The sequence below is a fragment of the Panthera pardus genome, unplaced genomic scaffold (genome assembly GCF_024362965.1).
Source record: "Panthera pardus isolate Hobbes unplaced genomic scaffold, ASM2436296v1 HiC_scaffold_10, whole genome shotgun sequence".
NCBI classification, from domain to species: Eukaryota; Metazoa; Chordata; class Mammalia; order Carnivora; family Felidae; genus Panthera; species Panthera pardus.
Window position 1 is genome coordinate 13,929,717 of NW_026526655.1, and position 27,009 is coordinate 13,956,725.

Genomic DNA, 27,009 nt, shown 5'->3' on the forward strand with positions numbered 1-27,009 from the left:
GGCTGGATCGTATGTTTGGAGTACGTGTAATTTTGTAAGCAATTGCCAGACTGTGTATCATTTTGCATTCCCACCAGTAATGAGTAGAAGAGCTTGTTCACTACATCCACCTCAGCATTTAGTGTAGTCAGTGTTTTGGATTTTGGCCATTCTGATAGATGCGTAAAGGATGTCCCATTGTTGTTTTGATTTGCAATTTCCTTCTTTTTTTTAAGATTTTATTTTTAAGTAATCTCTGGGGCTTGAACACACAACCCCAAGATCAGGAGTCTCATTCTCCACCAACTGAGCCAGCCAGATGGCCCCTCAACTTGCAATTTCTTAATCAGAGATTGAATATCTCTCAGGATGCCACCTGGTTATCTTTTTGGTGAGGTGGCCAGGTCTTTTGCCAGTATTTTGGATTGGGTTCTCTTGTTGAGTTTTATGAATTCTTTGTATATTTTGTATAATAGTGCTTTGCCACATAGGCCTTTTGCAGATATTTTCTCCCAGTATGTGTCTTGTCATCTCATTCTCTTCAGCAAAATCTGTTGCTCTTCAAGTGATTCGAATTCTCTGTCAGGTTTGTGATCTGCTGCTCTCGACTGCTGTCTGTATCTTGCTTTTTGCAAGGCCAAGGGCCATGAACAGCCATCAGGTTTCAACTGCTCATTTTAGCCTTGTCAGCTGGTCCCATCCTACTCTCTGTTTTCATGACTTTGTTACTGGTCTTTCCTTGTCTCACGCTTCAGATTCCAGGTCTTCATCTGGACAACCTTCATGTAGCTTTTCTTACATAACAGTGTTGCACATACATGATCTGCAGGTCCACTTGGGACTGGACCACCTCTCCGGCAGGCTTCCTTCCTGCTTGCCTTCGCTGGTGCAAAAACCAGTGCAGGGGTGTGTTAGGGAGCGAGACGAACAGTGTTAATTCACACACAAACTGACCCCACTTTTTATTTCAAATTTTCTGTATTCTGTTAACGATTTGTAAAATAAGGGTTAAGTCTTTTTTCCCCCACTTAATGTGTTTTTTGACTTATGTACAAACATCCCTTCTTTTAAGAACCCCATTTTAATCTTCATAAAGGTTGAATTTTCATCTCCTTCCTCCTTTTTATGGTATGTATTTGAACAAATACTTGCTCACGCTTCATGTCTCAGAGTAGAAAAACATTTTTCTGAGGCAGCATTAGAGGAAGAATTTTTTGCTCACAGAGTGATCTGAATAAGAGGAGAATGCAGCAAGTGTATCCAAGGCATTTATTTTATGTCTTCCAGTCACATATCTGTATTTGTGTGTGCATAGTCATTCAAAAATAAATGTAAGAGTATGTCTGAAAAACAGATCTTCTGGGACACCTCTTAGAACTCCCATGTCCTGTTATAAAAGCTAATTGTGAATGTATTTAATACTGCTGAACTTTACACTGAAAAATTAAGCTGGTAAAGTTTACATCATGTGGAAGTGATGAACCATTTCTGCTTATGTCATTGGCCAGAGCAGATGCATGGCCACGTCTCACTTCAACAGTAGACAGACAAATGAAATATAACAAAATTAACTTAATAGCAGATATTTTCTGCGAAGTAAAATTCATTGTTACTGATATGTCAGGATAAGTTTTTGAAGTATGCAAATAAAGCAGTTTTATAATTTATGACACATTGTGCTCATTGATCACATTTTTCATTTTGTTGAAAGGCAGCAAGAAATACGAATATTACTTAAGTACTTGGTATGTTTTATTTTAAAGTGTATATAAGTTAGTGATTTTAGGAATCATCTTTTTTTAAATAACCTTAAAATTTTTAATTGGCAAGTTTTTCATTCATCTGACAGATATACCAAGCACATTTTTCATTCCAAAATTAGGGTGACGTTAATACAGTTTAAGTGTAACTTGATTTTATAACAAAGGGTCATACCAAAGTTCATTTAAGTCCTTAAGAATAATTAATTGCTAGATATTCTGATGTTTGGAATACAGACATTTTATTTTTGTCATATAGTACGATTTCTCTGGCATTGTCATGATTTTAATTTAATTACTACTCAAAATTTAGTGTTTCAGTGAACGAATATGAAGCTCGGTGAAAAATTTTATAAATAGGTGTATTTTCATTTTGTAGTTTTTCTACCGTTAGCTACCTTGGGAATTTGCATCTGACAAGCGGTAGACTTAATGAGTTGAAATAAATGATACATTACCCACTTTACAAAAATGTATTTAACACAGTACTGTCTACGAACCTACATGAGTGTTTATCACTTTTGATATATATAGTCCAAATATTGATGGGTGATATGTGTTGAAGTCAGGGAACTTAGTCTTATGAAGAAAAGATTATATATAAAATAAAATTCTAAATTACGTCGTATAGGCTAGTGGTTTTCATAAGACACGTAGAGTAGAACAGACATATTGTCTCCTCACTAAAACCTCTTAATGACCATTTTTCCTCTAACATAGAATAAAAGATAGGTACATTTTTCTCAGTTTGAACTTACTTTCTCGTGTGTTGGGAATAGTGTGTTACGTGTATTTTTTTTCGGTCTTTGGTACTTCCAACCACTTGCTTATATTTGTTTATACTAGTGCTAACACACAATGACATTTTATTTACTGTTTATAATTCAAGTTGATAGATCTCTGTATATGTCAACACACGTATGAAATCATTTCTCACAGACCACCATGACTTCAGATTCTCCCCAACCTAAAAATGTTTAACCGCTACTGCAGATGTTTGGGGATAGAACATGTCTGCTGACACTGGAGTTGGGTGTTGAGCTAGACCACAGAGGACTGGTTGGGTTTGAATGATTGAGAGGTTGGCAGTGTGGTCCCAAAGTGTTGTAGGAACTTAGAGAACAGGCACACTGCTTCTTCATGATAAAGCTAGAACCAGAGTCTGCATTCCGTTTTCTAGTCCGCAGTCTTCCCATTGGACTGATCACACGGCAGGAAATAGCAGTGGTCCGGAACCTCTTACTAGAGAAGGTGGCAGTATGCTTGTAGACTGTGGGAAGGAATTCTTGACGGCTGAGTTGTCTTAGCAGGATTGCATTAGGACGGCATTTCAGACTCCGGGCAACTTGATGTGCAAAGGCAGATATCCTGAAAAAGCTTAGGGTGTTGGAGGTGGATCATGGTGTTCAAGGGCAGGGTGAATGAAGTAAAGGGTCTTACAGATGCCAGGCACTGTGAGGTGTGGGAGGCACGCAGAGAAGTCAGAATCCGTGCTGCCGTCGTTCTTACGTTTTAGTGAGAGCAACGGTAAACGGATAAATATGTGACAGAGTAGGTAGTGACAAGTACTGTGAGGAAAAAATTAGGGTTAAGAGTGGAGATAGAGGCTGTTGTTTGAAATAGGGCGGTCGGGGAAGACCTCTGTGTGGAGGTTAAACTTGAGCAGAAAGAAGTGAGGGCGTGAGCTTTGTGAAGCCTGCAGAAGAAAGGGCAGAGCACGGTTGCTGTGTGCGGCTCCGTTGTAGCTGGAGCACACTGCGTTAATAGTTGATGCTCATTCAGTGTTCAGAGTACCAAGCACTGTTCTAAGTGTGTTGCTACTATTTCACATATAAGGAAACTGAAGCACAGAGTTGAAATAACTTAACACAAGGTGACACAGCTAGTCAGGGAGCTGGGATTTGAGCCCGGGTAGTTTGACTCCAAAGTCAGCATTCTCAACCGTTCTGTAAAGATGGGGAAAGGGAGGCGTCGTAGGAAGTTTAGTTGGAGCAGTAGCCTGGGGCCAGTTATGTGGGGCCCTGTAGTTCCTTACGAGTATTTAGGATTTTATTCTTACTGGGATGTTAAGTTGTTGGACGGTTGAGAAATGCCCAGGAGGTGGCTTTCTGATTCTGGCGATCAGGAGATGGGTCTGGACTACACGACACATTTGTTAATTGTCTGTATAGAGGTAATATTAGAGCTTAAGATAATTCCACTGGTCTAATATGTGTTTCTTTGATTGAAAATTGGAGATTTCCACTTTGTTTTATTGAACACATATGTGCACGTATACGTACAAGAGCGTGTAGGCGTGTCAACAAACTGTAATGAACTCTTCTGTCAATAGGTGCGGGAAGATGTACTAAATTCATTGAATAACAACTTTCTTCAAACGCTAAATCAAGCTTGGAATGATCATCAAACGGCTATGGTGATGATTAGAGACATACTAATGTATATGGTAAGTAGAGCTTTTTTGTTTTTCCTTTAGAAGTTAGCCGTTTCAAAACACGGTGTCTTTCTGTCACATTGAGTTGGATGCTACAGGTCAGTGTGGAATGTGTTGTTGTTTTCAATAAACCATATTTCCTTTGCAAGGACCTACCTTAGCTTGTGTGAACTAAAATCTTGTTTATATTTAATGATTAGAATGGAAAACTGAAAGAGAAAGATTTAATTTTGTTTTCTCAGTATCTAGCACTTGGTGTTTCAAAATGGAAAATACTGAAAACCTTACTGACATCTCTGAGTAACAGTGGTTGAATGAGAGCAGACAGATGAAAGCTGAGTATTCTCTTACAAGTTTTTAAAACTTAGTGTCCTTACATCTTCAGTGATGAGGATGTCGTTTTATACAAATATTTCTGTAATAAGTGCACTAATAGCTGCTGACTTCATAGTAAATCTTTGCTGTATATATGTTATTTAGATATATATTCCATTTTTTTATCTGTTGCGACTGTTTTATGTTTTTATGAGTCAAGAAAAATATCTTGTTCGGCAAGACAATTTGGAAAACATTGACTTGAGCTGTTTAATAACTTTCAAAGAGATTAAACAACCAAGTTTTTTCTTACCTTGGTGTGTTCATGGTAGGGAGCCTAATTATTGTGTCACCGCAGAATGATCAAGTCTGATGACTTTTCTTGTTGCTTTAGTGTTGATATTTGGGAATTGGACATAAGATTTTCTTCTCGGTTTTACTCTGCTTTTCAAATTTTTATTTTCAGCTTCTTTAGTTCGATTTTAGCTATAGTGTGAGAGCATGGCCTAGTTTCTTTCACTTGATAGAGTAAAGCGATGGTTGGAAAGAAGTTCCCACGAGAGCAGACAGCCGTGAAGTGTTTCGTTCTGCGCAGAGTCCAGTCAGGCCTGTGAGCCCTGGTTTCCTGGGGCTCAGTGGCAAGACGGGCAGGGAAAGGCCACTTCACTTTTCAGGGCTTTGCTAAAAGGTATAACGCATCGTTTAGCCTTTCTGAGCCTCATTTTCCTCTTCCGGATATAGATTCATCTTGTGCTGACAGTTTGAGGTAAATGACATCACCTGTGAAAACATCCATCGTACTGCCTGGGATATAAATGTGAAACAAGTTAGCTTGTACTGCATAGTCTCATTAAGTTCTGGATTTGAGGAGTCTTTAAATTTTAACACAAACACTAAGCTAGAAAACCACTTGTAATTTCATGGTCCATTACTCTATTGATAAAAGAATATTTTAATATTATACACACCCTCCACTCTGACATAATATTATTTTAAAAACTTCGGTTTTCTTTCAGTTCCCTTTTGGGGTAGGGGGGAGCGGGGAGAGGGTTCCCAAGTGAAATCTCAAGCCTGAATCCTGTTAGGTGACCATAGTCCAGAAACTAGTTAGTTTATTCCTCAGCTTCCTCATTTATGAAACGAGCATCCTGTTGTACTCACCGGGTAGGGGAGCCACGAGGCTAGAAGGTGCCATTCATGCGTAGCACTGACAGCACCTGGACCGTAGCGTCATGTGCTCCGTCACAATTTACTAGGATTAGTATTTCTTGTCCCTTCTTTCATCAGACCCGTCTGATAGTGCCTCGACCCTGGTTAAACCCAGCAAGCTCCCTTTCCTGGGCCTCTGCTGGAGGAAACCCCACACGGGGTGGATCGGTGCTACCGTCTGTCCTTTGTCACGGACCTCCAGTTGACCCTTCACACTGTCCAGCGGTCGTCTCTTCCCTCCACTTACTTCTCCTCAAATGTCCAGCTCTCCTGCTGGCCTCCTCACTCTTGATAAATAAATGATCTTGCCTTCCACTTCCCAGGGGAAAGAGCAAGAAGCATCGGGTAGAACCTGTGTTCGCTTCTTACCATTCTACCCACACTTTTGTCTGTATTTTCTCCCCTTTTGTGTTTTTTTCTGTCCCTCCTGTTTTAACGGAGGGCAGTGTCTCCTCTCCTGGTAAAGGCCAGTGTTCCTCCTGTGCTAAGGATCACATTCCTTTCTACCTTGTCAAAAACCTAAAGTATTTTCAGGGCTCTGCCTTTTTACTGAGTCTTACTCATCAGCATGAGACATGTTCAGGCCACTCACATCCTCAAAATAAAATTCTACTAAATTTTCTGTTGGACTCCCGCACTGCCTCTCAGGGTCTCCATGGCCATCCACAGCCAAGTGTCTCGTGAGAAATGTCGACACTTGCTGTCTCCCTTCTCTCATCTTTCGTCACTTTGGGTATGTTCCAGTTCCACCTGCTTCCTCAGCTGTGCTGTTCAGTCTTGCTCTTACTAGAATCACCAGGTCTGCGCATCTCTGAAGGCAGAGATCACTGTGAATACTACTCTTGCTCTTTGACTGTTTGCAGCAGCCTTTGGCACAGATGGCTACTCTTTTCTTCCTCTCGTGTGCTGGGTCCTTAATTCCGGTGACCTGGCACTCCTTTGGTGTGCCTCCTACCTTTGTGTCTCTTCTCAAGTACTTACTCTTCTTTCTCCTCAGCCCTTTAAATGGAGGCCTTCTTGGGGTGTAGTAACCCACACTTTTCCTCCTCCTGGCATACCTCGTTTGCTACCATAGCTTCAGTTAGTGCCTCTGTGCAGATGATTCCCACATTTTATCTCTAGCCTCGTTCTCTGAGATTGAGTTTGGTACATTCGTTTGTCAGGTTGATGGCTACCTTTGTATTTGTTGTCTGAGAGCTACTTCAAAGTAGGCATTTTCAAATGAACCTGTTGATCGTTCCATTTTCTCTGCCAGAAACCTGGGAATTATTCTTGTCAGTATCTTCCCCGTTCTCTCTACTTCACAGATTTGTAGAATCTGCAGTTTTTCCACTTTCCTCACTACCCAGGATGAAAGCACCTTCGTTTCTCTCTCGGAGTGTTCAGTAACTAGTCTTAGAACATTCACTGTGTCCTTTGCTATTTTCTTTTCCGTATTGCTCTTGGAGTTATTGTCTGAAAGCCACATGATCAAGTTACTGCCCTGCTGAATTTGTGTGGCTCATCTTGAAATTTTCACATATGTCTTCTGTCTGGAAATGTTTCCAGAATGTTTCCTCTCTTTACGTGATTTGCTCCTACTTATCCTTTTAAGTCTTAGCTTAAATTTCTGGGCAGCTTTCCCTGAGCTGTGCTGTGTACTGCCCACTGACTGCAGTTGTCTCACCGTACCCGGTGCTGTTCCTTTGCGGCATTCGTCATAATCATTATTAACTGTTTAGGGCCTCATTTCTCTGCCAGACCAAACTTTTTTTTTTTTTTTTTTTTTTTTTAATGTTTATTTACTTTTGAGAGAGAGAGCACGGGCAAGCAGGGGGAGGGGCAGAACATAGTGGGGAGAGAGAATCCCATGCTGTCAGCTCGGAGCCCGACTTGGGGCTTGATCCCATGAACCGTGAGATCCTAACCTGAGCCCAAATCAAGAGCCGGATGCTCAGCCGACTGAGCCATCCAGGTGCCCATGCCAGACTGAATTTTAGGAGGAGGGGCCAGTGTCCTCGACACGCAACACATCTCTTGGAACAAACCAGGCATTCACGTGTAGTTTAAATAAATTCACACAGATTGGTTTTTAACAGATTATAGATACGCTTTTGCAAAATGCTTTTTAAAAATATGCTGCTGTCGATTTGGAAAGAAATTAAAGTATTGATAAGATATCTTCACCTCCTACAAAATAGAATTCTTTCATTTTCATAGACTTCATTCTCTTTGTTTTGTCTTTTTATATTTAGTGTCTGAGCTTATTAAATAAGTGATTTTTAAGATTAAGGTAATGTTTATACATTGAAATGTGCAGAACTGGCGTGTATAAATTATTTTTGACAAATGTGCATTTATGTAACCCAATACTTCGGTTAATAAGTAGAAATGCTTTTAATTTTCCAAAAATACAAAGATTTTTTTTTTTTTCTATTGATGTTTACATTATTTTCCTTGAAGATTTTTACCCTCATTCCAGACTTCTCAGGCGACTACCTGCTAGATAGTGCATATACCTGAAGAACACTGACTGTACCGTCATGGATCTTAGACAGATATTTTCTTCCTATGAATACTGGCTCTAACTGGTGGAATTTGAGATCTCAGGCTCAGAGAGGGAGGGAGGAGAGAAGATGCTTCACTGTCTACCCACCCTACCACCTACTTGCAGCTGGCTGACTTTTACTCTTAACAAGGAGGTGTCTGGATATAAAATGTCATGCTGCAGACTGGATGTGTAGATACTATGGGACACACTGACTCTGGAAAATGGAATCACTGGTTACATGGAGGCAGCCACTGGTCACAGTTGGTTTCGTGTAACTTTGTTGTTTGGCAGGTGCAGTGTTTCAAAAAAAAAAAAATGTACATGTCTCTAAATGTACATGACTTCTGGTTTCTGCCACTCCACCCCTTCCTAGTGTCTGAAACTTGCCATGTTGAACTTGTAAGATTGGTTTGAGGCTGCTTAGTAAAAGTTTCATTTTCAGTTTTCATTGTGTAAAAGATTAGTGATTGGGGAAAGAGTTGAGCACGTTATGGAGAAAATCTGTCCTAGTTCTGTAATCACTTTGTGAATATAAACCATAAGTATATATTACTACTCAGTTGATTTTTCTTTTTAAACTATAAAAATGAATGTAATAAGAAGGGAAAGTAAATACACGGATGGTATTCTGTAGGCTACTTTTGAGCAGTTAGAGTTAATGCCAAAGGAAATAGAAAAGCATTTCCTGTTGTGATATATAGGGTTACTGGAAGGTTAATAGAGAAATTTTCTGCAGAAAACTCTATGGTGAAAGTATTTGCATATTTTTACTTGAATTTGTCCATATTTCCAATTATTTTCACAAATAGAGCCATGGTAGTAGTGCAGGCTTTCTTGAAAGGTTAGATCGAGGCTGTAAATTCATAGGCATCGGGAGAGAGTTCACCCTGGAAAGGAGGGTCTCACTGCTTGTTTAAGCTGTTTATTTGGAAAGTCGCTAAGGAGTAAAGAGATTAAGCAAAATGTAGCCGCAACTTTGTGAAGAGAGAAGCTGAGGAACTTCTGATGCTCTTAGTCTCCTTAGTAAAGTAGAAGGTGGGACCATTGGCTTAGGGTAACTGAAGTATGTGAGGTGTTGAAGGTCAAGTGGTAGGCCGAGTAACCTGCCCTCCCCCCCCCCCCCCCCCCCCGCCCCCGATATGCCCATGGCTGGTATCTGGAACTTAGGGATTGTTACGTTATAGGGCAGAAGGAACTTTGTAAATGTGACTAGATTAAGGATCTTGAGGTGAGGAGGTTGTCCTAAGTTACCCCAGTGGACCCGGTGGAATCACAGGGTCATTACAAAAGGAGGGTCAGTAAGTGACAGAGGTGATGTGATGACTGAGGCAGGGATTAGAGCGATGTGCTCTGAAGATGGAGGGGGGGCTACAGCTAAGGAATACAGGTAACCACTAGAAGCTGAAAAAGGCAAGGAACTGGGCTCCCCCTCAGATCCTCTAAAAGGAACCAGCCCTGCTGACATCTTGACTTTAGTCCAGGGAAACTAATTTTAGTCTTCTGAACTCTGGAACCATGAGAAAGTAAGCGAGCTACGAAATTTATGGTCATTTATTCAGCAGTAATAGGAATCTCACACAAGGACAAAGTTTGGAATATCCCCTGTGCTGGGGTCCGCCATCTGTAAATAAATGGGTCATCTGTAGTTGTGAGGGGATAATTTAGTTGAGTTGGCACAACGTTTGCATAGTGGAGGCGGTCAGCAGAGTTTATACTTTTTCCAGGTATACTTGGCAGTTTCAGACAAGAATGTTCAAAATAAGGAATACCTACTGATGGAATTAGCCTTATTGGGTATGGGGGAGAATTCTAAGGGTAGTAGCATTATTGAAACGGTTGATTGTGGGTCCGTGGTGTTTAATAAGTAGGCAACTGAATCATAAGATCCTAGAAAATAGAAGTATTAGCTATTAGGGATCAGTAAACCTGGAGACCTAGTGAGAGTGAGGAGCAGCTTCCTTTCAGTGTAACAGAGTAGGAAAGGTAGGAGGAAAAAGAAGATCTTTAGCGCCAGAGATATTTGGTGTCTTGTTAATGATGAGGCTCAGGGTTTACCCATGTCAACATATGGGTGAAGGGAATAAAATAAGGTGGGGGGTGAAAATTTAGGCACCCGTAGAGTGTATCAGATTGGTCATTATTGTCAGTGTTGGAGTTACCAATGACAATAGGTGGCAGGGAACCGACTTGAGAGAAATAAGTAAGCTGTTTGCTGAAGCTACCAAGGATTTATGTGTTTTGGGAGGTCAGATGATAGAATGAGAATATGGAGATGATAGAGTTTGTGTTCATGTATTTTCTGCTAGGTTCTAATGCTTTAGGTCCAAAAAACATTTCTTCTTTACGATATTCTAGATTGCACATTTAGAGAAGTTTGAAAATAGCTATATTCTGGAAGAGCACAGGTTGCTTATGAGTCTTTTGGCACCTTCTCTGCCTTTAAAATGACATCTTAAGTTCAAAATAATAGAAAATAGGATCCAGTGGCTTTGAGATTATTGAGCTTCACACCTGTTCAGTATTTTTTCTGACCCAGGAAAGACACATTTTACCCATATGTACTGTAGTTTTCACATTTACGACTGACAATATAAATACTGAAGTATCCTTTTCTGATTAGATTACAATCCAAGTACCAGGCCTTTGTGTTATAAAAAAAAAAAAAAAAACAAACCAGGGCATCATCATAAATACTGTAAAGGTCAGGAGTGTTGTGCTTGGTAATTAGGATTTCTTCCTTGCCTTCCATCTCAGTTCCTGTTTCTAACAAATTAATAGACTCATAAACGCCTTGATTACCATGCCCTGTGAACTGTTTTCTGTGTTTGTGCAGTGGTGATGTAGCAGTGCATGACGTTGACTTTAGGGAGGTGAGTATTTATTCAGCATAAAGTGGTGCAGTCAGAAATACGGCACATATTTCTTGAGGTAGTAAAGGAAATTAAACCTTTTTTTTTTTTTTTTTTTTTTTTTTTTTAAGAGAGAGGGAGAGAGCTCGAGCCGGGAGAGGGCTGGGCGTGGGAAGAGAGACTGAGACTGAGGGAGAATCCTAAGTAGGCTCCATGCTCAGCATGAGCCCAACGCAGGGCTTGATCACACCACACGACCACGCGATCATGACCTGAGCTGATATCAAGCGTTGGATGCTTAACTGACTGAGCCACCGAGGCTCCCTGGAAATGACACGTTTGTTCATAAAGGGGACTGCTTCCATATTTTGTGTGTGTGTGCCCAGGAAATTTGGAGAACTGGAGAAAAAATATTTAATGATGAATTAAGAGGTCCTCCACTTCCTCTGTTGTTCCTGTGTTGTCAGTTCCTATGTTGTCATTGTTTGCCTAAGTTATTTAACTTCTCCGGGTAAAACTCTTGTTTCCTTATTTGTGAGTAAAATAGATTTGTTGCATAAGAACTCTGGTTTTTATCTTTTTGGGATTTTAGACCCCTTGGAAGAATGGTCAAGAGTCATGGACCGTCTACTAAAAGTAGACATCTGTGCATCTGCACACCACACAACATACACTTTTACATACAGTGTCAAGTGGTTTATGGGTTCCTTGTGGCCTGTCTGTGGGATCTGGTGGAGGATGTGTTGGTTAGATCATTTTTAAGTTTTCAAGTTCTTTGGACTCTGAAGGTTTTTTTAATACCATTAAAATTTTTACTAATGTTTATTCACTTTCTGAGAGAGAGAGAGAGAGAGAGCGCGCGCGTGTAAGTAGGGGAGGGACAGGGAGAGGGAGGGAGACATAATCTGAAGCAGGCTCCAGGCTCTGAGCTGTCAGCACAGAGCCCATTGTGGGGCTCAAACCCACGAACTGTGAGATCATGACCGGAGCCACAATCAGACGCTGAACCAACAGAGCCACCCAGGTGCCCTATACTATTTTAAAACCGAAAGTGAACAGCTACCTGTGTTGTCTGTAATGAAGGAAAACACAGGAGGTGTGAGTAGAGTAGTATTAAGTTGATGACAGTTTCTTTAGGAACTCTTAAAGTGGGTTGATGAAGCCTTGGTTGGCTAGGAGTCTCCCCAGTACTATTCCTTATACTAGCACATAACACTTTCAAAGCCCTTAGCGTGTGCCAGGCACTGTTTTAAGCATATTTAAATATATTTCATTTAATCCTTAAAATACCTTTTGATTGTTGTTTTTAAGCAGTAGTTTGGGAAAGCAATAAAATTTTTATTTTTTTATTAAGAAGATTTGCATTTTTAATTTCTTTTAAAAAGTAAAAATATTTTGGGGCACCTGGGTGGCTCAGTTGGTTAAGCGTCCAACTTCAGCTCAGGTCATGATCTCACAGTTCATGAGTGCCAGCCCCGCATCGGGCTCTGTGCTGACAGCTCAGAGCCTGGAGCCTGCTTCAGATTCTGTGTCTCCCTGTCTCTCTGCCCCTCCCCACTCGCACTCTGTCTCTGTCTCTGTCTCTGTCTCTCTCTCTCTCTCTCTCTCAAAAATAAATAAAGATTTAAAAAAATTATAAAAAAGTAAAAATATTTTTCTGAATATGTAACACATACTATTTACTACATGGCTGTCTCCCTGTGCTAAATGTTTTAAATACCTGACCTTCCAGGGGTTATTATACTCTCCAATTCATGAATGAATAAACCAAAGTTAGAGAGATTAACTAACCTGCCAAGATCACACAGTTAACTATGTTACTGGAATTGTGAATCCAGGTCTTTTTTGAGTCAAAAGCCCATGGTCTTTACCACTTGTGTGTACTACCTCAGTGCAAAATTATGTATATTAACTCTGCTTAACAGAATTTATGATTATTTACCCAGGGTTGAGCTAACATTCATTCACCTTTGTGCTTGTGAGGATAAATTCATTCATTCACCAAGTATGCAGCAAGTGTGTATTATGTATTAAGCATTGCTCTAAACAATTGTGGTTCCTTTTTCCAAGTTCTGTCATTGGGCAGTTGTATGATGTGGACCTCCATTTGGGCAGATAATCCTGGTTCCCTAAACCTAATCGAAGAATAGTGACTTTTTCCATGATCTAAGTGTAAGCTTTTTTTTTTTTTTTTTTTTAATTTTTTGTCTTAAAGTTTGTTTATTTTGGGGAGAGAGAGAATGTGAGCGGGAGAGGGGCAGAGAGAGAGGGAGACACAGAATCTGAAGCAGGCTCCAGGCTTTGAGCTGTCAGCACAGAGCCTGACACGGGGCTCAAACTCAGGAACCCTGAGATCGTGACCTGAGCTGAAGTCGGATGCTTAACTGACTGAGCCACCTAGGCGCCCCCAGTGTAAGCTATTGAAGCATATTAGAATAGTATTCTGTGTTTCTTTTCTCATTTTTTTGTTTGCACCTGATACTAAAATTCTCCTTGAAGAAGTAACTTGGTGTATGATCTTAAGATTCCTGATTGTCATCAGAAGTTACTTAAAACCAGGAATACTGGAATACTTAGAAACTCACCCAAAATATTAGATACCCTAGTGGTTATTTCATCCACTTGGTAGTACACTAGCCCTACAGTGTACTATCTGATTTTTCTCTCCTAATTTTTTTTGACATTTTTGTTGATATATAACGTAAATAAAAGTGCACAAGCCTTTTTTTATCCATTTTTTTTTAATGTGAGTTTTCTAGGATTTTTGTTTGCTTTTTTTTAGTCACTTGTAGGAGCCTTTTATGGATCCTGGATAAAAGTTCTTTGTAGATACATGTTTTATAAGATATTGTCTTCCACTCTGGGCTGGCCTTTTCTCTCTTTATGATGTCGTTGAAGAGAAGTTTTTAAAGTTTTGTTTTTTAATGTTTATTTTTGAGAGAGAGAGAGAGAGAGAGAGAGAGAGAGAGAGAGAGAGAGAGTATGTGAGTGGAAGAGGGACAGAGAGAGAGAGGCAGACACAGAATCCAAAGCAGGTTCCAGGCTCTGAGCTGTCAGTACAGAGTCCGACGCAGAGCTTGAACTCATGAACCGCGAGATCATGACCTGAGCGGAATTCAGATGTTCAACCAACTGAGCCACCCAGGCACTCAGAAGAGAAGTTTTAAAATGTGTTGTTTTTTTTTAATTATTATTTATTTTTTTTTATTTTGGAGAGGGGAAGAGAGAAAGAGGGAGACACAGAATCTAAAGCAGGCTCCAGGCTCTGAGCGGTCAGCACAGAGCCCGACATGGAGCCACGAGATCATGACCTGGGCCGAAGTCAGACGCTCAGCTGACTGGGCCACTCAGGTGCTCTCCGAAGAGAAGTTTTAAATTTACATTAATTACAGTTTTTAAACTGTAGTTGTTCAGTAAAGTGCATAAATATCTGTTTGGTCAAATTTATTAACCATGTTCAGATTTTCCACGTCTTTACTAAATATTGTTGTCTGTCCTGTTAGCTCCTGAGAAATGTTAAAATTTTAGATTTGATCATGGATTTGTCTTTTTCTTCTTTTAGTTTATATATTTTGAGGTTTTGCTAGAAAATAAAAATTTAGGGCTATTTTATCTTCCTGTTGAAAAGACTCTTTTTATGAAATATCCTTCTTTATTCCCTGTAATACTTCTTGCCTTAAAGTCTACTTTGTCTAGTATTGTTCTATGAGCTTTCTTTCGGTTTATGTTTGTATGGCAGCTTTCTTTCCTTCTCACGCTTTTGTGTCCTTGTATTTAAGGTGTGTCACTTGTGAACACCATACAGTAACACGCTTTTTAACCCCATCTGATAATCTTTGTTTTTAAATGGAAGCATATGGTTTATTTATGTTTATATAATTATTAATATATTTGGGGTTAAATTTGCCATTATGTTGGTTTTTTTTCTATTTATCTCACCTGTTCTTTATTGATTTTCCCAGCTTGCTTGCCTTTTTTTGTGTGAATCAAGTATGTTTTATTATCCATACCCCTTCCTCATTAGCTGTTATTTATTTATTCCTTTATTATTATTGTAGTGGCTACTTTAGAGATTATAACATAGATTCCCGACTTACAGTTACCTTACATATGTGTATATTTTAAACCACTTCCTGGATAAGAATTTCAGAATACTTTGACTTCCTGGAGTTTTTTTTCCCCCTTGGCTTTTAGATATTTAACCCTGGGGCGTTTGTTTTGGTGTGTGGGACAGGCCTGGTAATTTTTCTAACATTGTATATAAAAAATTGGGGAGGCACTGGATGGTAGTATCTTTCTTCAAAGGACATGTAGTTCTGGCAGGCAGGTACAGCACGGGCAGATTACCATGGTCTAGTTGGAGCTGACTTTAGGCTTTGTTAAGGTTCCTCTGTTTGAGTTTGTCTTTATTCCAGGGCATCTCTTTGCTCATAGGGAATAGCTGGCTGGGGTCTAGAAGCCTGAGGTGTTTACCAGTTTGCTCTTCATGTTACTGTGCCTTCAATTCCATCTTCTGTCTCCTCACCCCTGCAGGGCTACCCGTGGTGTCTGTTGCACTCTGTAGCCTCCCAGGGCTGCTTTGTTTGTCCCTAGCGTATTGGTGTCTTGCCCACGCTTAGGTAGTAGGTCAGGAAACGTCTTGATGAAAATTACTTGTGGAATTTCTGGTTCTTCTTTGCATTTCTTTCCTTTGCAGACTTTGGCTTCATAAGTCCTAGCTGCTTGATAGCCAGCCTACCTGTGACTTTCTTCTTAGCCTCCCATTTCCAGTCCTCCAAATAAAACAAATGATTGAAGGCGAATGTTGGCCTCCTGTCAGTGTACTTGCCTTTTGTCCCAAATCTTGGCCCCACAAATCCAGATTGCCTTTGTTGTTCTTTGATGCTTTTAAACAGTTGGTGTTTCTTTGTTTAAATTGTTATAAAATGCACATGACGTACAATTTATTATCTTCATCAACTTTAAGTGTACAGTTGGGTGATACTAAGTATGTTCATACTGATGTGCACCCATCACCTCCATCACCTCCAGAACTTTTCATCTTGCAGAACTAAAATTCTGTACCTGTTAAACAGTAACTCCCCTTTCCACTCTCCTTTGAACCTTTGCACCATCATTGTACTTTCTATTTATATGAACTTGACCACTCTAGGTACCTCATATAAATGGAATCAGAGTGTCTGTCTTTTTGTGACTCAGGGTTCATCTCTGTTGTAGCGTGTCTCAGAATTCCCTTCCCTTTTTTTTTTTTTTTAACTTTTTTTTGTTTACACATACTCACTTTTGAGAGACAGAGTGTGAGTGGGGGAGGGGCAGAGAGAGAGGGAGACCCAGAATCCGAAGCAGGCTCCAGGCTCCGAGCTGCCAGCACAGAGCCCGATGCGGGGCTCGAACCCACGAACCACGAGATCATGACCTGAGAAGTCGGATGCTTAACCGACTGAGCCAGCCAGGCTCCCCGCGGATTCCCTTCCTTCTTAAGGCTGAATAATATTCTGTTGCATGTGTGTACCCCATTTTGCTTATCCATTCATTTGTCAGTGAACACTTGGGTTGTTTTCATCTTTTGGCTATTTTGAATACTGCTTCTGTGAACATGGGTGTACAAATATTGCACTAAGCCCCTATTCTCAGTTATTTTAAGAATATACCTGGATGGTGGAATTGCTAGATCATGTGGCATCCATTTGTAATTTTTGAGTAACCTCCATATTGTTTACCATAGCAATGGCACCATTTTACATTCCCACCAGCAACGCTCAAGTGTTCCAATTTCTTCACATATTTGTCAGCACTTGTTATTTTCTGTTTTTTGTTTTGTGTTCTAATAGTAGCTGTTTTGATGGGTGTGAGGGGGTGTAGCTTTTTATTTTCATACAGCTTTTATAGTTGTTCTTGCCAGAGGAATTGGTCTTGTAAAAGCTTTTCTTTCAATATTAGAAGTGGAAGTGAAATAGCATTTTAAGGTAGATGTTATTACGAAGATGTTAAAGTCACACCTAGTAAATGGCTGTGATAGGAATGAAATAACCCATCTGGTTCTTAAATCCGAGCTCTTTTTTTCTTTTTAAGTTTTTTTATCTTGAGAGAGAGAGGGAGAGAGAACGTGTCGAGGGAGGGGCAGAGAGAGAGAGAGAGAGAGAGAGAGAGAGAGCACGAATCCCAAGCAGGCTTTTAGCTGACAGCCCATTGCAGGGCTTGGTCCCACAAACCGCAAGATCCTGACCTGAGCTGAAATCAAGAGTCGGCCACTTAACTGACTGAGCCCCAGGCACCCCTTAAATCTGAGTTCTTAACCACTGAATTATGTTGCTTCTCTGATACAGGTCTTCTTTCCTAAAGTCTTATAATCTCATTGTTCCAAGACCTTGAGGGTGATTACTCGTATGGTTCTAATAGGGACTGTTTTCTAGTGTTGATGCTTTTTTCTCCCACACTGTTGAGATTGTCAAAATTTAGAATAGGGAACATTGTGTTTATTTTATGATTTGGTACAATTAACACAGCTTTAGAGAAACATGACTAGGGTTTTGATTTGTTGGATTGACTAGGATACAATTCTTAAAATAAATGGAAGTTATATATATAATATATATATCATATGTATTATTTTTTTGAGAGAGAGAGAGCAAGTGTGTACACAAGTGGAGGAGGGGCAGAGAGAGAGAGAGAGAGAGAGAGAGAGAGAGAGAGATTGAGAATCTCAGGCAGGCTTCATGCCCAGCACAGAGCCTGATGTGGGGCTCGATCCCATGAACTGCAAGATCATGGTCTGAGTCGAAGTCAAGACTCAGGACACTTAACTGAGCCCCAAATGTTATTTTTAAATAAAATTCCTTAAAACTATATATATATTTTAAAACTGTGACAGCCATGAGAGATTTTGAACTAGTTTTACAGTGGTGGAAACTATGACTTTGATTTAGTCATGGAGCTAAATTTTCAAGCCAACCGTATTCTGTGCTTTTTTCCATGTACTTTACCCAGTAACATTGTTAAGTCCAGAAATGTTAATTTGTCTGCAATTTACTATATCATCTCTTACTAGTGCCCTTTCAGCAGTATAGTCAGACACCAGCATTGCAGAAAATATTGGGACAGTTCTGTAAAATTTGCTGTAATTAGACTTTTTTTTTTTTTTTTTTTTTTTTTTACTATAACTCTGCACTAGAAACTTTTTGTTATTTTTCTGGGTTTTGTTTTGCTTTTTAATTTTCTGTTTCTGTTTTCATAGTGTTAAGTCTTCTTGTATTTATTTCATGGCTTGAAAGTGAACCCTATTTGAAAATACTTATATTTATTGCTTGTTGATAGAAGATTGCCTAGTGATTAAGCTTGGGAAAGCAGGTTCAAGCATGTTCTAACAGACAATAGCTACTTGTTACAGAGTCATTTACTTTTTTTTTTTAATAAGTTAAACTTTTTAGGGTTTATCTCTAGTTTATGAGCAGGACAAATATTTACTATTTGTAAAGATTTTTAAACCTGTTTATATTCCTCATCCTCCTGTTTTTAAAAAATAAACAAAAAATGTTCAGCTGGTTAAAGATACTTGAACTACTTCTTGCAAGTAAATTAAGTAGTAAGAGTTAATGTTATTTTTTGAACTTCATTATCAGTTGTTTCTGTTTTTTTGTTTATTTTGAGAGAGCACACTCGAGTGGGGGAGGGGCAGAGGGAGCCTCGCAAGCAGGCTCTGCACTGTCAGTGAAGAGCCCCACATGGGGCTCGATCTCACAGACCACGAAATCATGACCTGAGCTGAATTCAAGAGTCCGATGCTTAACCGACAGAGCCACCCGGGTGCCCCAGTACTTTTTAATTTCTGATCTAGGTTTTATAGTTGTTCTTGGCAGGGAACTTGGCCTTCCAAAAGCTATTCTTTCAAGACTAGACATGGAAATAAGTACGATAGCATTGTGAGGTAGGTGTTGTGTTGCAGTTGAAGTCAGATGGAAAAGCAGTCTGGCTTTTTCCCAGGTCTATAAAACGAAAGACAAAGAGATGGTCCCATCATTATTTCCTCCTCCTCACCCTTGGGTTCATCTAGCTTGTGAAGAGTCTTGGTTGTAGATTTGCTTGGCCAAAAATAGCAACCTCTGAGACAGAACCATAAATAAAGATTTAAAATGTAATTTATCTCTGTGGTGTTGAAGCTCATATCCCTTTAGTAAATGTAATGTTTTACTCAGACATTAAGCTTTCAAACATGTTTTTTAGAACATTTTATATTTAAAACACTGTTTTGGCTTAAAAAGGCGAATGGAAGCAGCCACCAACTTTCTATCTCTACTTAGCTTTCCTCAATAGATCAATGCCTAATTGTGAACTCATACAAACTATATTTTGGTCAAAAAGCCTGAGATTATGAAAATAATAGTTTTTGGGTTTTTTTAAACATTTTTTTTTCATTTTTGGTATGAGTTTATATCTGTCCTTACTTTGAGGTTGTATTCTCTTAGAGGTTAACTAGTGGTGGGATTTTTAAATAGATCTTTTAAATTAAATATTCACATAGAAACATATACAAAATGAAAGTCCTACAGTGATTTAAACAATTAGAGCTACATTAATATTATATTGCGTAAATCTATCCACTTATTAATTAAAAAAACTGTTTTTTTTTTAAAGTAATCTGTATACCCAATGTGGGGCTCGAACCTACGGCCCTGAGATCAAGAGTTGCATGTTCCATTAACTGAGCCTGCCAGGGGCCCCCCAGCCACTAATTTTTTTAACAGAGACATTCCTGTTAGAATCTGTTAGGAAAATGCTATTGTGTACCCACAGCCTGAATTCCTTCAGATAGTACTAGTAAGCAGTAAACGAGATACAGCATGTTTATTTAGCAAGTACTTTAATATATATTATGCACAGATCATAAGTTTGTGAACGTGTGCATGCGTTTCCATTTAACATGTACACTTATTATAAACACTTGAGTGTATGTGTGCATCACTCTTAATTTTGATTGATGGTAATTAATCATACATACCAAACATTTAATATAAATGACTCTTTAGTATTACTGATTTAAACAGCCACACTCAATTTTGTGGGTTTTCTCTTCTCCATTTATTAGCTCTGTTATCGATAATCAAATTTTGGGGTTGACAGGTTTTAATATTATATGTCATTTAATTATAATCATCATATACACCTTGACAGTCTCACATTAAAAGACAAACTTTGAGGTCTTAACACTAACATCTGTATTTCTTTTGTCTCCAGTCATCTTCCATGGACTTAAATGTTTCGTACCCTCAAACACTCTAACCATGTGTTCCCATCATACCTGGCTTCCTTTACTGAAGCATTGTTTCTCCCCATACAGAGTATACCTGGAGAATTCCATCAGCTGCACCTTTTTTTTTTTTTTTTTTTTTTTTTTTGGCTTTTGGCTTTTGGCTTTTGGCTTTTCTCAGAGGACTTGAGCTAGATGGCATTATAGGCCATAAGGTTATTGATTCACCCACATCACTGTGCCTAGGAATGAAAAGAAGGAAACCCAGGCCAGGGATACTGGTAACAAATAGGAAGGGAATAAGTAATACTGAAGTCTGTTTTGGTCCTTCATATATGTTAACTTTTGATCAGAGAGTAAAGCTCCATAAGAAATCATATTAGAGTTTGAGATTATCTTTACCAACCTTTTGTGTTACCCAGAACCAGAGTGGATAAATGACTTACTCAGGGTCACCCAGCCGGTTAATAGTGATACAGCCAGAGCTCATATGAAAAATTCCTAGCTCCACATCTAGTATTTTTCCATTTAAAAATCTGCTGTAACTGATAAGTCCACTTTAGACAACAGTTTAGCAATTTCCATATGATCCAACACTTCCACTTCTAGAAATCTGGTCCAAGAAGAAGGAAAGCATGTATCCACCAAAGGATTGTACCCAAACGTGCCTAGCAACATTAGTCATAGTAGACAAAAACTGGAAAGAGCCCAAAATATCCATCAGCTGGTAAAATAAACTAAATGTGGCATATCCATACAATGAAGTACTATTCAGCACTACAAAGGAATGAAATACTGGTAAATGTTATATCATTAATGAACCTTAGCAACTTTATACTTAGTGAAAAATCAGATACGAAAGATTATATATAATTCAATTACATTTAAGTGACCAGAAAAGGAAATCTGTAGAAAGAGAAGGCAGGTGTGCTGAAAGTGGGATTGACTACAAACGGGCTTAAGGGACTTTTTTGGGTGATGGAAATAGTCTAGAACTAGATTGTGGCAGTGGTTAGACAACTATAGAAATTTACTGTAAATTATTGAAGGGTACTCTTAAAATAGGTAAATTTTATGGCATGCAAATTATACTGCAGTAAAGCCAAAAAAGGGGAACATTAAAAAATTTCACTCTAAAAAAACTCCACTCTAAAACTCATAATTTATTCTGAAGATTATGCTGTATGTGCCTTTTGTTTTATAATTCTTACTGGTATTGCACCTTTTGCCAAAAACAATAAAATCTGACCTGATTCTCTAGACATTTCTCTTCATTAAGAACATTTGATTTCTTAAAGAGGTTAAACTTGTTAATGTCATATATATATCATATATGGTATATACATATATGACCCCCACACACCCTACAAGTCCCTTGGGCTTGAAGTAGAGTTGGGACTTCCTGTGCTTGCCACAATTACCAGTGTTTTCTATTCTAACTGTAAAACAGCCTGAGTAAAAACTCTCTCACTGCTCTTTCACTACTTTTAGTCTATCTTCTCTATTTTGCTCTCACCAGTCGAGCTTTGTGTTTACTGAGAGTTTTTTGCATTCATTTTCAAACCTGTTTATGCCACTTGTACCTGTTACTACATAATTTAATATTGTGTAAACCAATAAAATGGTGTTAGAAGCAGTAGAATTTCTTGGTAAACAGATTGGATGTTTTAGAAAGACTTGACAAAGGCTAATCACTAAATATTGGTTCGAATTAAGTGTGGGTAATTTAAAAGACTGGAGTGGGGATTGTAAAAATCTAGAAGGACTGTTTTTACATTCATATTGCTTCACAAATGTCTCTAGTTCATGCTCCGTCTTAATGAAACAAAGTAGAAAAGTTTATTAGGTGAGGGTGTGTGTAAGAAAGGTAACACTGAACTCTAATCACAGGATTCATGTTCAAAGACAAAAGTCTTGATATCTCTATGAACACGTATTATGTTTTAAATTAAAAATTTTAAGATGCGGACGTGTGTGTATGCTTGTTTTTTCTCTTTTACCACCTGTCTGCAATTAAGCAGCCAGTTATTGGTTTTGATCCCATAGGGTGAGAGTGATTCTGTATATGGTACTATTCAAAACTATATAAACATCAAATTTATAAATAACTTATGTGATAGAATATTTTGATAATAAAAAGGATTCTCGTTGCTTTAAAAATTTTTAGATTTATGACTGTTTTTATTGAATGTATCTTGTTTTATTTTATTAATGTTTATTTTTGAGAGAGTGGGGGGAGGCAAGGGAAGGGGACAGAGGATCCGAAGCAGCCTCTGTGCTGACTGCAGAGAGCACAACACAGGGACTCGAACCCATGAATTGTGAGATCATGACCTGAGCCACGTTCGGATGCTCAGCCAACCGAGCCACCAGGCACCCCGAATGTGTCTCATTTTATGCAGAAAAGTAAGCCAAAGTCAGGATGATAGTAGGAGAGGACTAAGCCTGCAGGGGAGTAGAGAGTTGCTTCAGTACCTACAAAACAAGGCCATCAGAAAGGGGGAAGGGTGCAGTCAGGAGACACTCAGAATTTAAGATCTTGAGATGGAAGTGTGAAGTTTAAGAATCTCCCAGAGAGATGGGACACCTGCGGGGCTCCGTCAGTTGAGAGTCCGACTTCGGCTCAGGACATTGATTTCAAGGTTCCTGGGTTCAGGCCCCGCGTCAGGCTCTGTGCTGACATCTCAGAGCCTGGAGTCTGATTCGGATTCCATGTCTCCCTCCCTCTCTGCCCCTCCCCCGCCCACGAGTGTGTGTGTGCTCTCTCTCTCTCTCTAAGAATAAAACGTTAAAAAAATGTTTTTAAGAAACATTAAAAAAAAAAGTATCTACCAGAGAAAGAAAACACCAAATGAGAGAAGACACTGGTGCTGCCAGAGGGCCCGTGGCCCTGGATTAGGAGGCCACAGAGTCTCCCTCGCCGGCTTTGGCAGTACCATCGGGGCTTGGGGTCACGACGGTGGTTGGTGGTTGGGGTGAGGCCGGGGCCACGGAGCTTGCAGAGGCAAGGCGGAAAACAGGGAACGGACCCCCATCACCAAGCTGAGCCACCTGATCAAGGACGTGAAGGTCAAGTCCCTGGAGGAGATCTCGCGCTCTTCCCTGCCCACCAAAGAGTCCAAGGTCATTGACTTTTTTCTGGGAGCATCCCTTAAGAATGAGGTTCTGAAGATAATACCTGTGCAGCAGCAGACCTGCGCTGGCCTGCAGGCCAGGTTCAAGGCGTTCGTTGCCATCCGAGATTATCATCGGACACGTTGGTCCGGGTGTTAAGTCCTCCAGGGAGGTAGCCACTGCCATCCTTGGGGTCATCATCCCGGCCAAGCTTTTCTAGTGCCCCTGTGTGGCAAGGTTCCTGGGGGGAACAAGATCAACAAGCCCCACACTGTTTTGTGCAAGATGACCGGCCACCGTGGCTCTTCATCCCTGCCTCCAGAGGCGCTGCCATTGTCTCAGCCCCTGTGCCCAAGAAGCTACTGATGATGGCTCGTATTGACGACTGCTGCCCCTCAGCTAGGGGCTGCACTGCCACCCTGGGCAGCTTTGCGAAGGCCACATTTGATCCATTTCCAAGACCTACAGCTGCCTCACCCCTGATGTCTGGAAAGACTGTGTTCACCAATTCCCTGTCAGGAATTCACTGACATCTTGGAAAGACTCACAGCAGAGTCTCCATGCAGAGGACCCAGGCTCCAGCTGTGGCCACCACATAGTTTTATACAAGGGAAAAAATGTCCAAGCCTGTTAAAAAGAAAAAAAGAAGGAAAGAAAATTTACCGGAGAGTCATCAGTGAAAATTTTGAACCTACTAACTTGGATGCACAGTTTTGAAAACGTGAGCTTGTGCCGAGATGGTATGGATTGTAGAAATGTGAGCGGCGAAGATACTAATCAAAGAGTGGCTTTCCTTGTAGCCCTTCGCTGTGCACCCTTGGGTGAGCTGAATGAAATAAGGTCGGAGGAGTGCGGTCACATGAAGAGAGTGCTACTCCTGGAGAACTGAGTTAAAACTGTCGGGAGGATAGGATGTGGTCAGTGCCATTTTAGTTGCGTCGCTGATAGTGGTCCAGCTTCTGTTAATGTTCACCTGGTAGCTTTGTTTGGTGTTGCTTGCAGTGATAGTGTGCCTTTTAAAAGGTCCAGGATCACAGTTTGCAGTGGTTCTGAACTGGTTTTGGATTGCAAGTGCCTTTAAGAACCTGGTGAAAGCTATGGGCTCCGTTTCTAAAATACTTACGTACCAGCAAACACACAGTAATTTTACAATTTTTAGTTCTTCAGAGACTCACCAAAGCCCAGAGAGATCCTGGTTAAGAACAGAAAGGAATTCTCTTGTTAATCCTTTGTGAATTAAAACAGTATTCCGTTGTGTTTTGGTGTAAATGTGGATTTTCAAATAATGCACAAAATAGGACTTTTATAGCCAATAATTCTGGATTGTATGTGCTCTATAGAGTGAGACACCTGTAATCAAGTTGGCAAGAACTTGAAAATAAGAGGACTGCAAGTAATCTGTTTGAGAGGACAGTAACTAGAAGCGTTTTAATTATGTAATACTTAATGCTGCTGTATTATAAGCATTAGAGCCTTTTGATATTTACCAGTAAGCAGTCAACTTCAGTTACATGGATCGGTATTTCTTTTGGCTCTTCAGAGAACATGATCTTCAAGTATGATATTTAAGAAAGCAAGAACCATGTTTGGGCATGGTATGGCTTTGGAGAGAAAGGGAGATGTGCATGTGCCTACCTTGCTGCCTCCCTTTCTCCCCTGCTTTCTGCTTACCTGATTCTCCCTGCGGCTGGTGCCTTCTTCCCCCACCCCCTTTTTGCTTAAGGTGAAATGCGCGACCAACTATATATAAGCAATTGTTTGTAAATTGTAAAGACCAACTTTTATGTAAGTTGGGAGGTGCTAGAAAATTCTGTGTTGCTTAAGATAGTGTGAAATGTTTCTCACCTAAAAAATGGACCGCTTTTATAATTTTAGGTCCTGTATTATTGTAGGTCACGGTGATTATTTTTATGTTTGCAAGAGTTGTGCTCAGTGTTTCTGTTGTTTTGTTTTAACTGCAGGACCGTGTGTATGTACAACAAAATAATGTGGAGAATGTCTACAATTTGGGATTAATTATTTTTCGAGATCAAGTTGTACGTTATGGGTGTATTAGGGATCATCTACGACAAACACTATTGGACATGATCGCAAGAGAGCGGAAAGGAGAAGTTGTAGATCGGTATAATCATCTCTTTCTACTTCAGTGTTTAGTTTTTTAGTGGTTGTGTCTTGGGAACCAATGTGCTCTCGTAATCCTATTGAAATAAAAGTTTTATTGTCCAGCACATTGTGAAAATCCTCAAAAACCTTTTCACAATTAACGAAGTTACCTAGATTTTAACTTAAAGCACGTATCTATTTTTAGAAGAGTCCACCCTAAGCCTCTGTTTAATTTACTTTTAAAAAAGCAAATCAGCCATTAGTCTTCCCTTTTTATTTTTCATTTATTTTTTTTCATGCTGGCATTTGGTTCTTTTTTGCTGTGTGATAACTTTTTTGTTTCTTCTCTTTGTCTTTTTCTTTAAAAGGCTCTCTAGCTTTCATTCTTAACATATTTGAAGAAAAATGTTGAACATAGTCTACAATGACTAAGAAATACTGTACTCCTTCTGTTAAGTCACATTCCCTCCCCCTTTCTTACATGATTGCAGCCCAGTTTTTGTGACACTGCAGTTAAGAGTGGCTTGAAACATACAAGATTGCGTTCTCTATTTCTCTGTATTCAGAGAAGCTATCAGAGGAAGACTTGTAAAGTTCTTTTTATTTCGGCTCGGGTGCTTGATCAGAATTGCCCGGAAGCCATTTGGTACAAAAAAATTATAATGCCTGCGAGTAGCTGTGTGTTGTGCCCGAGTCAAGTAACTTCTCCTGCCTGCTTTCTCATAGTCTTTTTATGTTCGGTATTTTTACATAAACAGGAATATTTAGACATTTTAGACATGTTTTCTTGCAGATTTTAAGGTTATAACAATGTGAGAACAACCTGAGATCAGTAGCTGTACAGTCAAGATACGCTTTCCAATTACAATGACTCCACATCCTTAGGTATAATAAGTTGCTTATGGGAGACGGGTCACTTTGATTTAAAACATGTTCTCAAAGTCTTTGTAACAAGTTCTGTTAAGTTTTTTTACATGAATATTTAATGGAATTTGGTGATCAAGTGGTTTAACTTCTTTTGACAGGGGCGCGATAAGAAATGCTTGCCAGATGTTAATGATTTTAGGTCTCGAAGGACGATCCGTCTATGAAGAAGATTTTGAAGCTCCTTTTTTGGAAATGTCTGCAGAATTTTTTCAGGTAATCAGTGAAGATCTAAATAAATGCTCTTTGAAGATGTTCTCAAAGTTACTGAGTACAGTTACTGATTTGAATATTTGACCTTTTTCTACTGAGGCCCTTTTGGGAAAGAGGGTACAAAAAATACTCTTTAGCGCACTTACTCCCCACCTACTCCCCATTCTCACGTTCCAGGGAAGGAACCCATTAAAGAAAAATTGAAGAGTGTGGAGTCAGACACACGATTTTTTAAATTATGTGTAGTGAAACGTACAAACTTAGACATAACCTTAATATTTTATTATGTTTATATGTTACAAATTATTTACCATAAATACACAGGCAGTGCATCA

At 39.5% G+C, this 27,009-nt stretch overlaps 1 protein-coding gene and 1 pseudogene across 3 annotated transcripts in view; both read left to right on the forward strand.

Moving 5' to 3' along the window:
• CUL3 (cullin 3) overlaps positions 1–27,009 on the forward strand; it is a 94,699-nt gene that overhangs the window by 37,212 nt on the left and 30,478 nt on the right. For all 3 annotated transcript variants that reach the window (XM_019445775.2, XM_019445776.2, XM_019445777.2), the window contains 3 exons: positions 4,072–4,185; positions 25,396–25,556; positions 26,563–26,677. In XM_019445775.2, the coding sequence (XP_019301320.1) occupies positions 4,072–4,185; positions 25,396–25,556; positions 26,563–26,677 (390 nt within the window). The remainder of the gene's footprint in view (positions 1–4,071; positions 4,186–25,395; positions 25,557–26,562; positions 26,678–27,009) is intronic.
• LOC109264979 (40S ribosomal protein S2-like) lies at positions 23,118–24,092 on the forward strand (annotated as a pseudogene).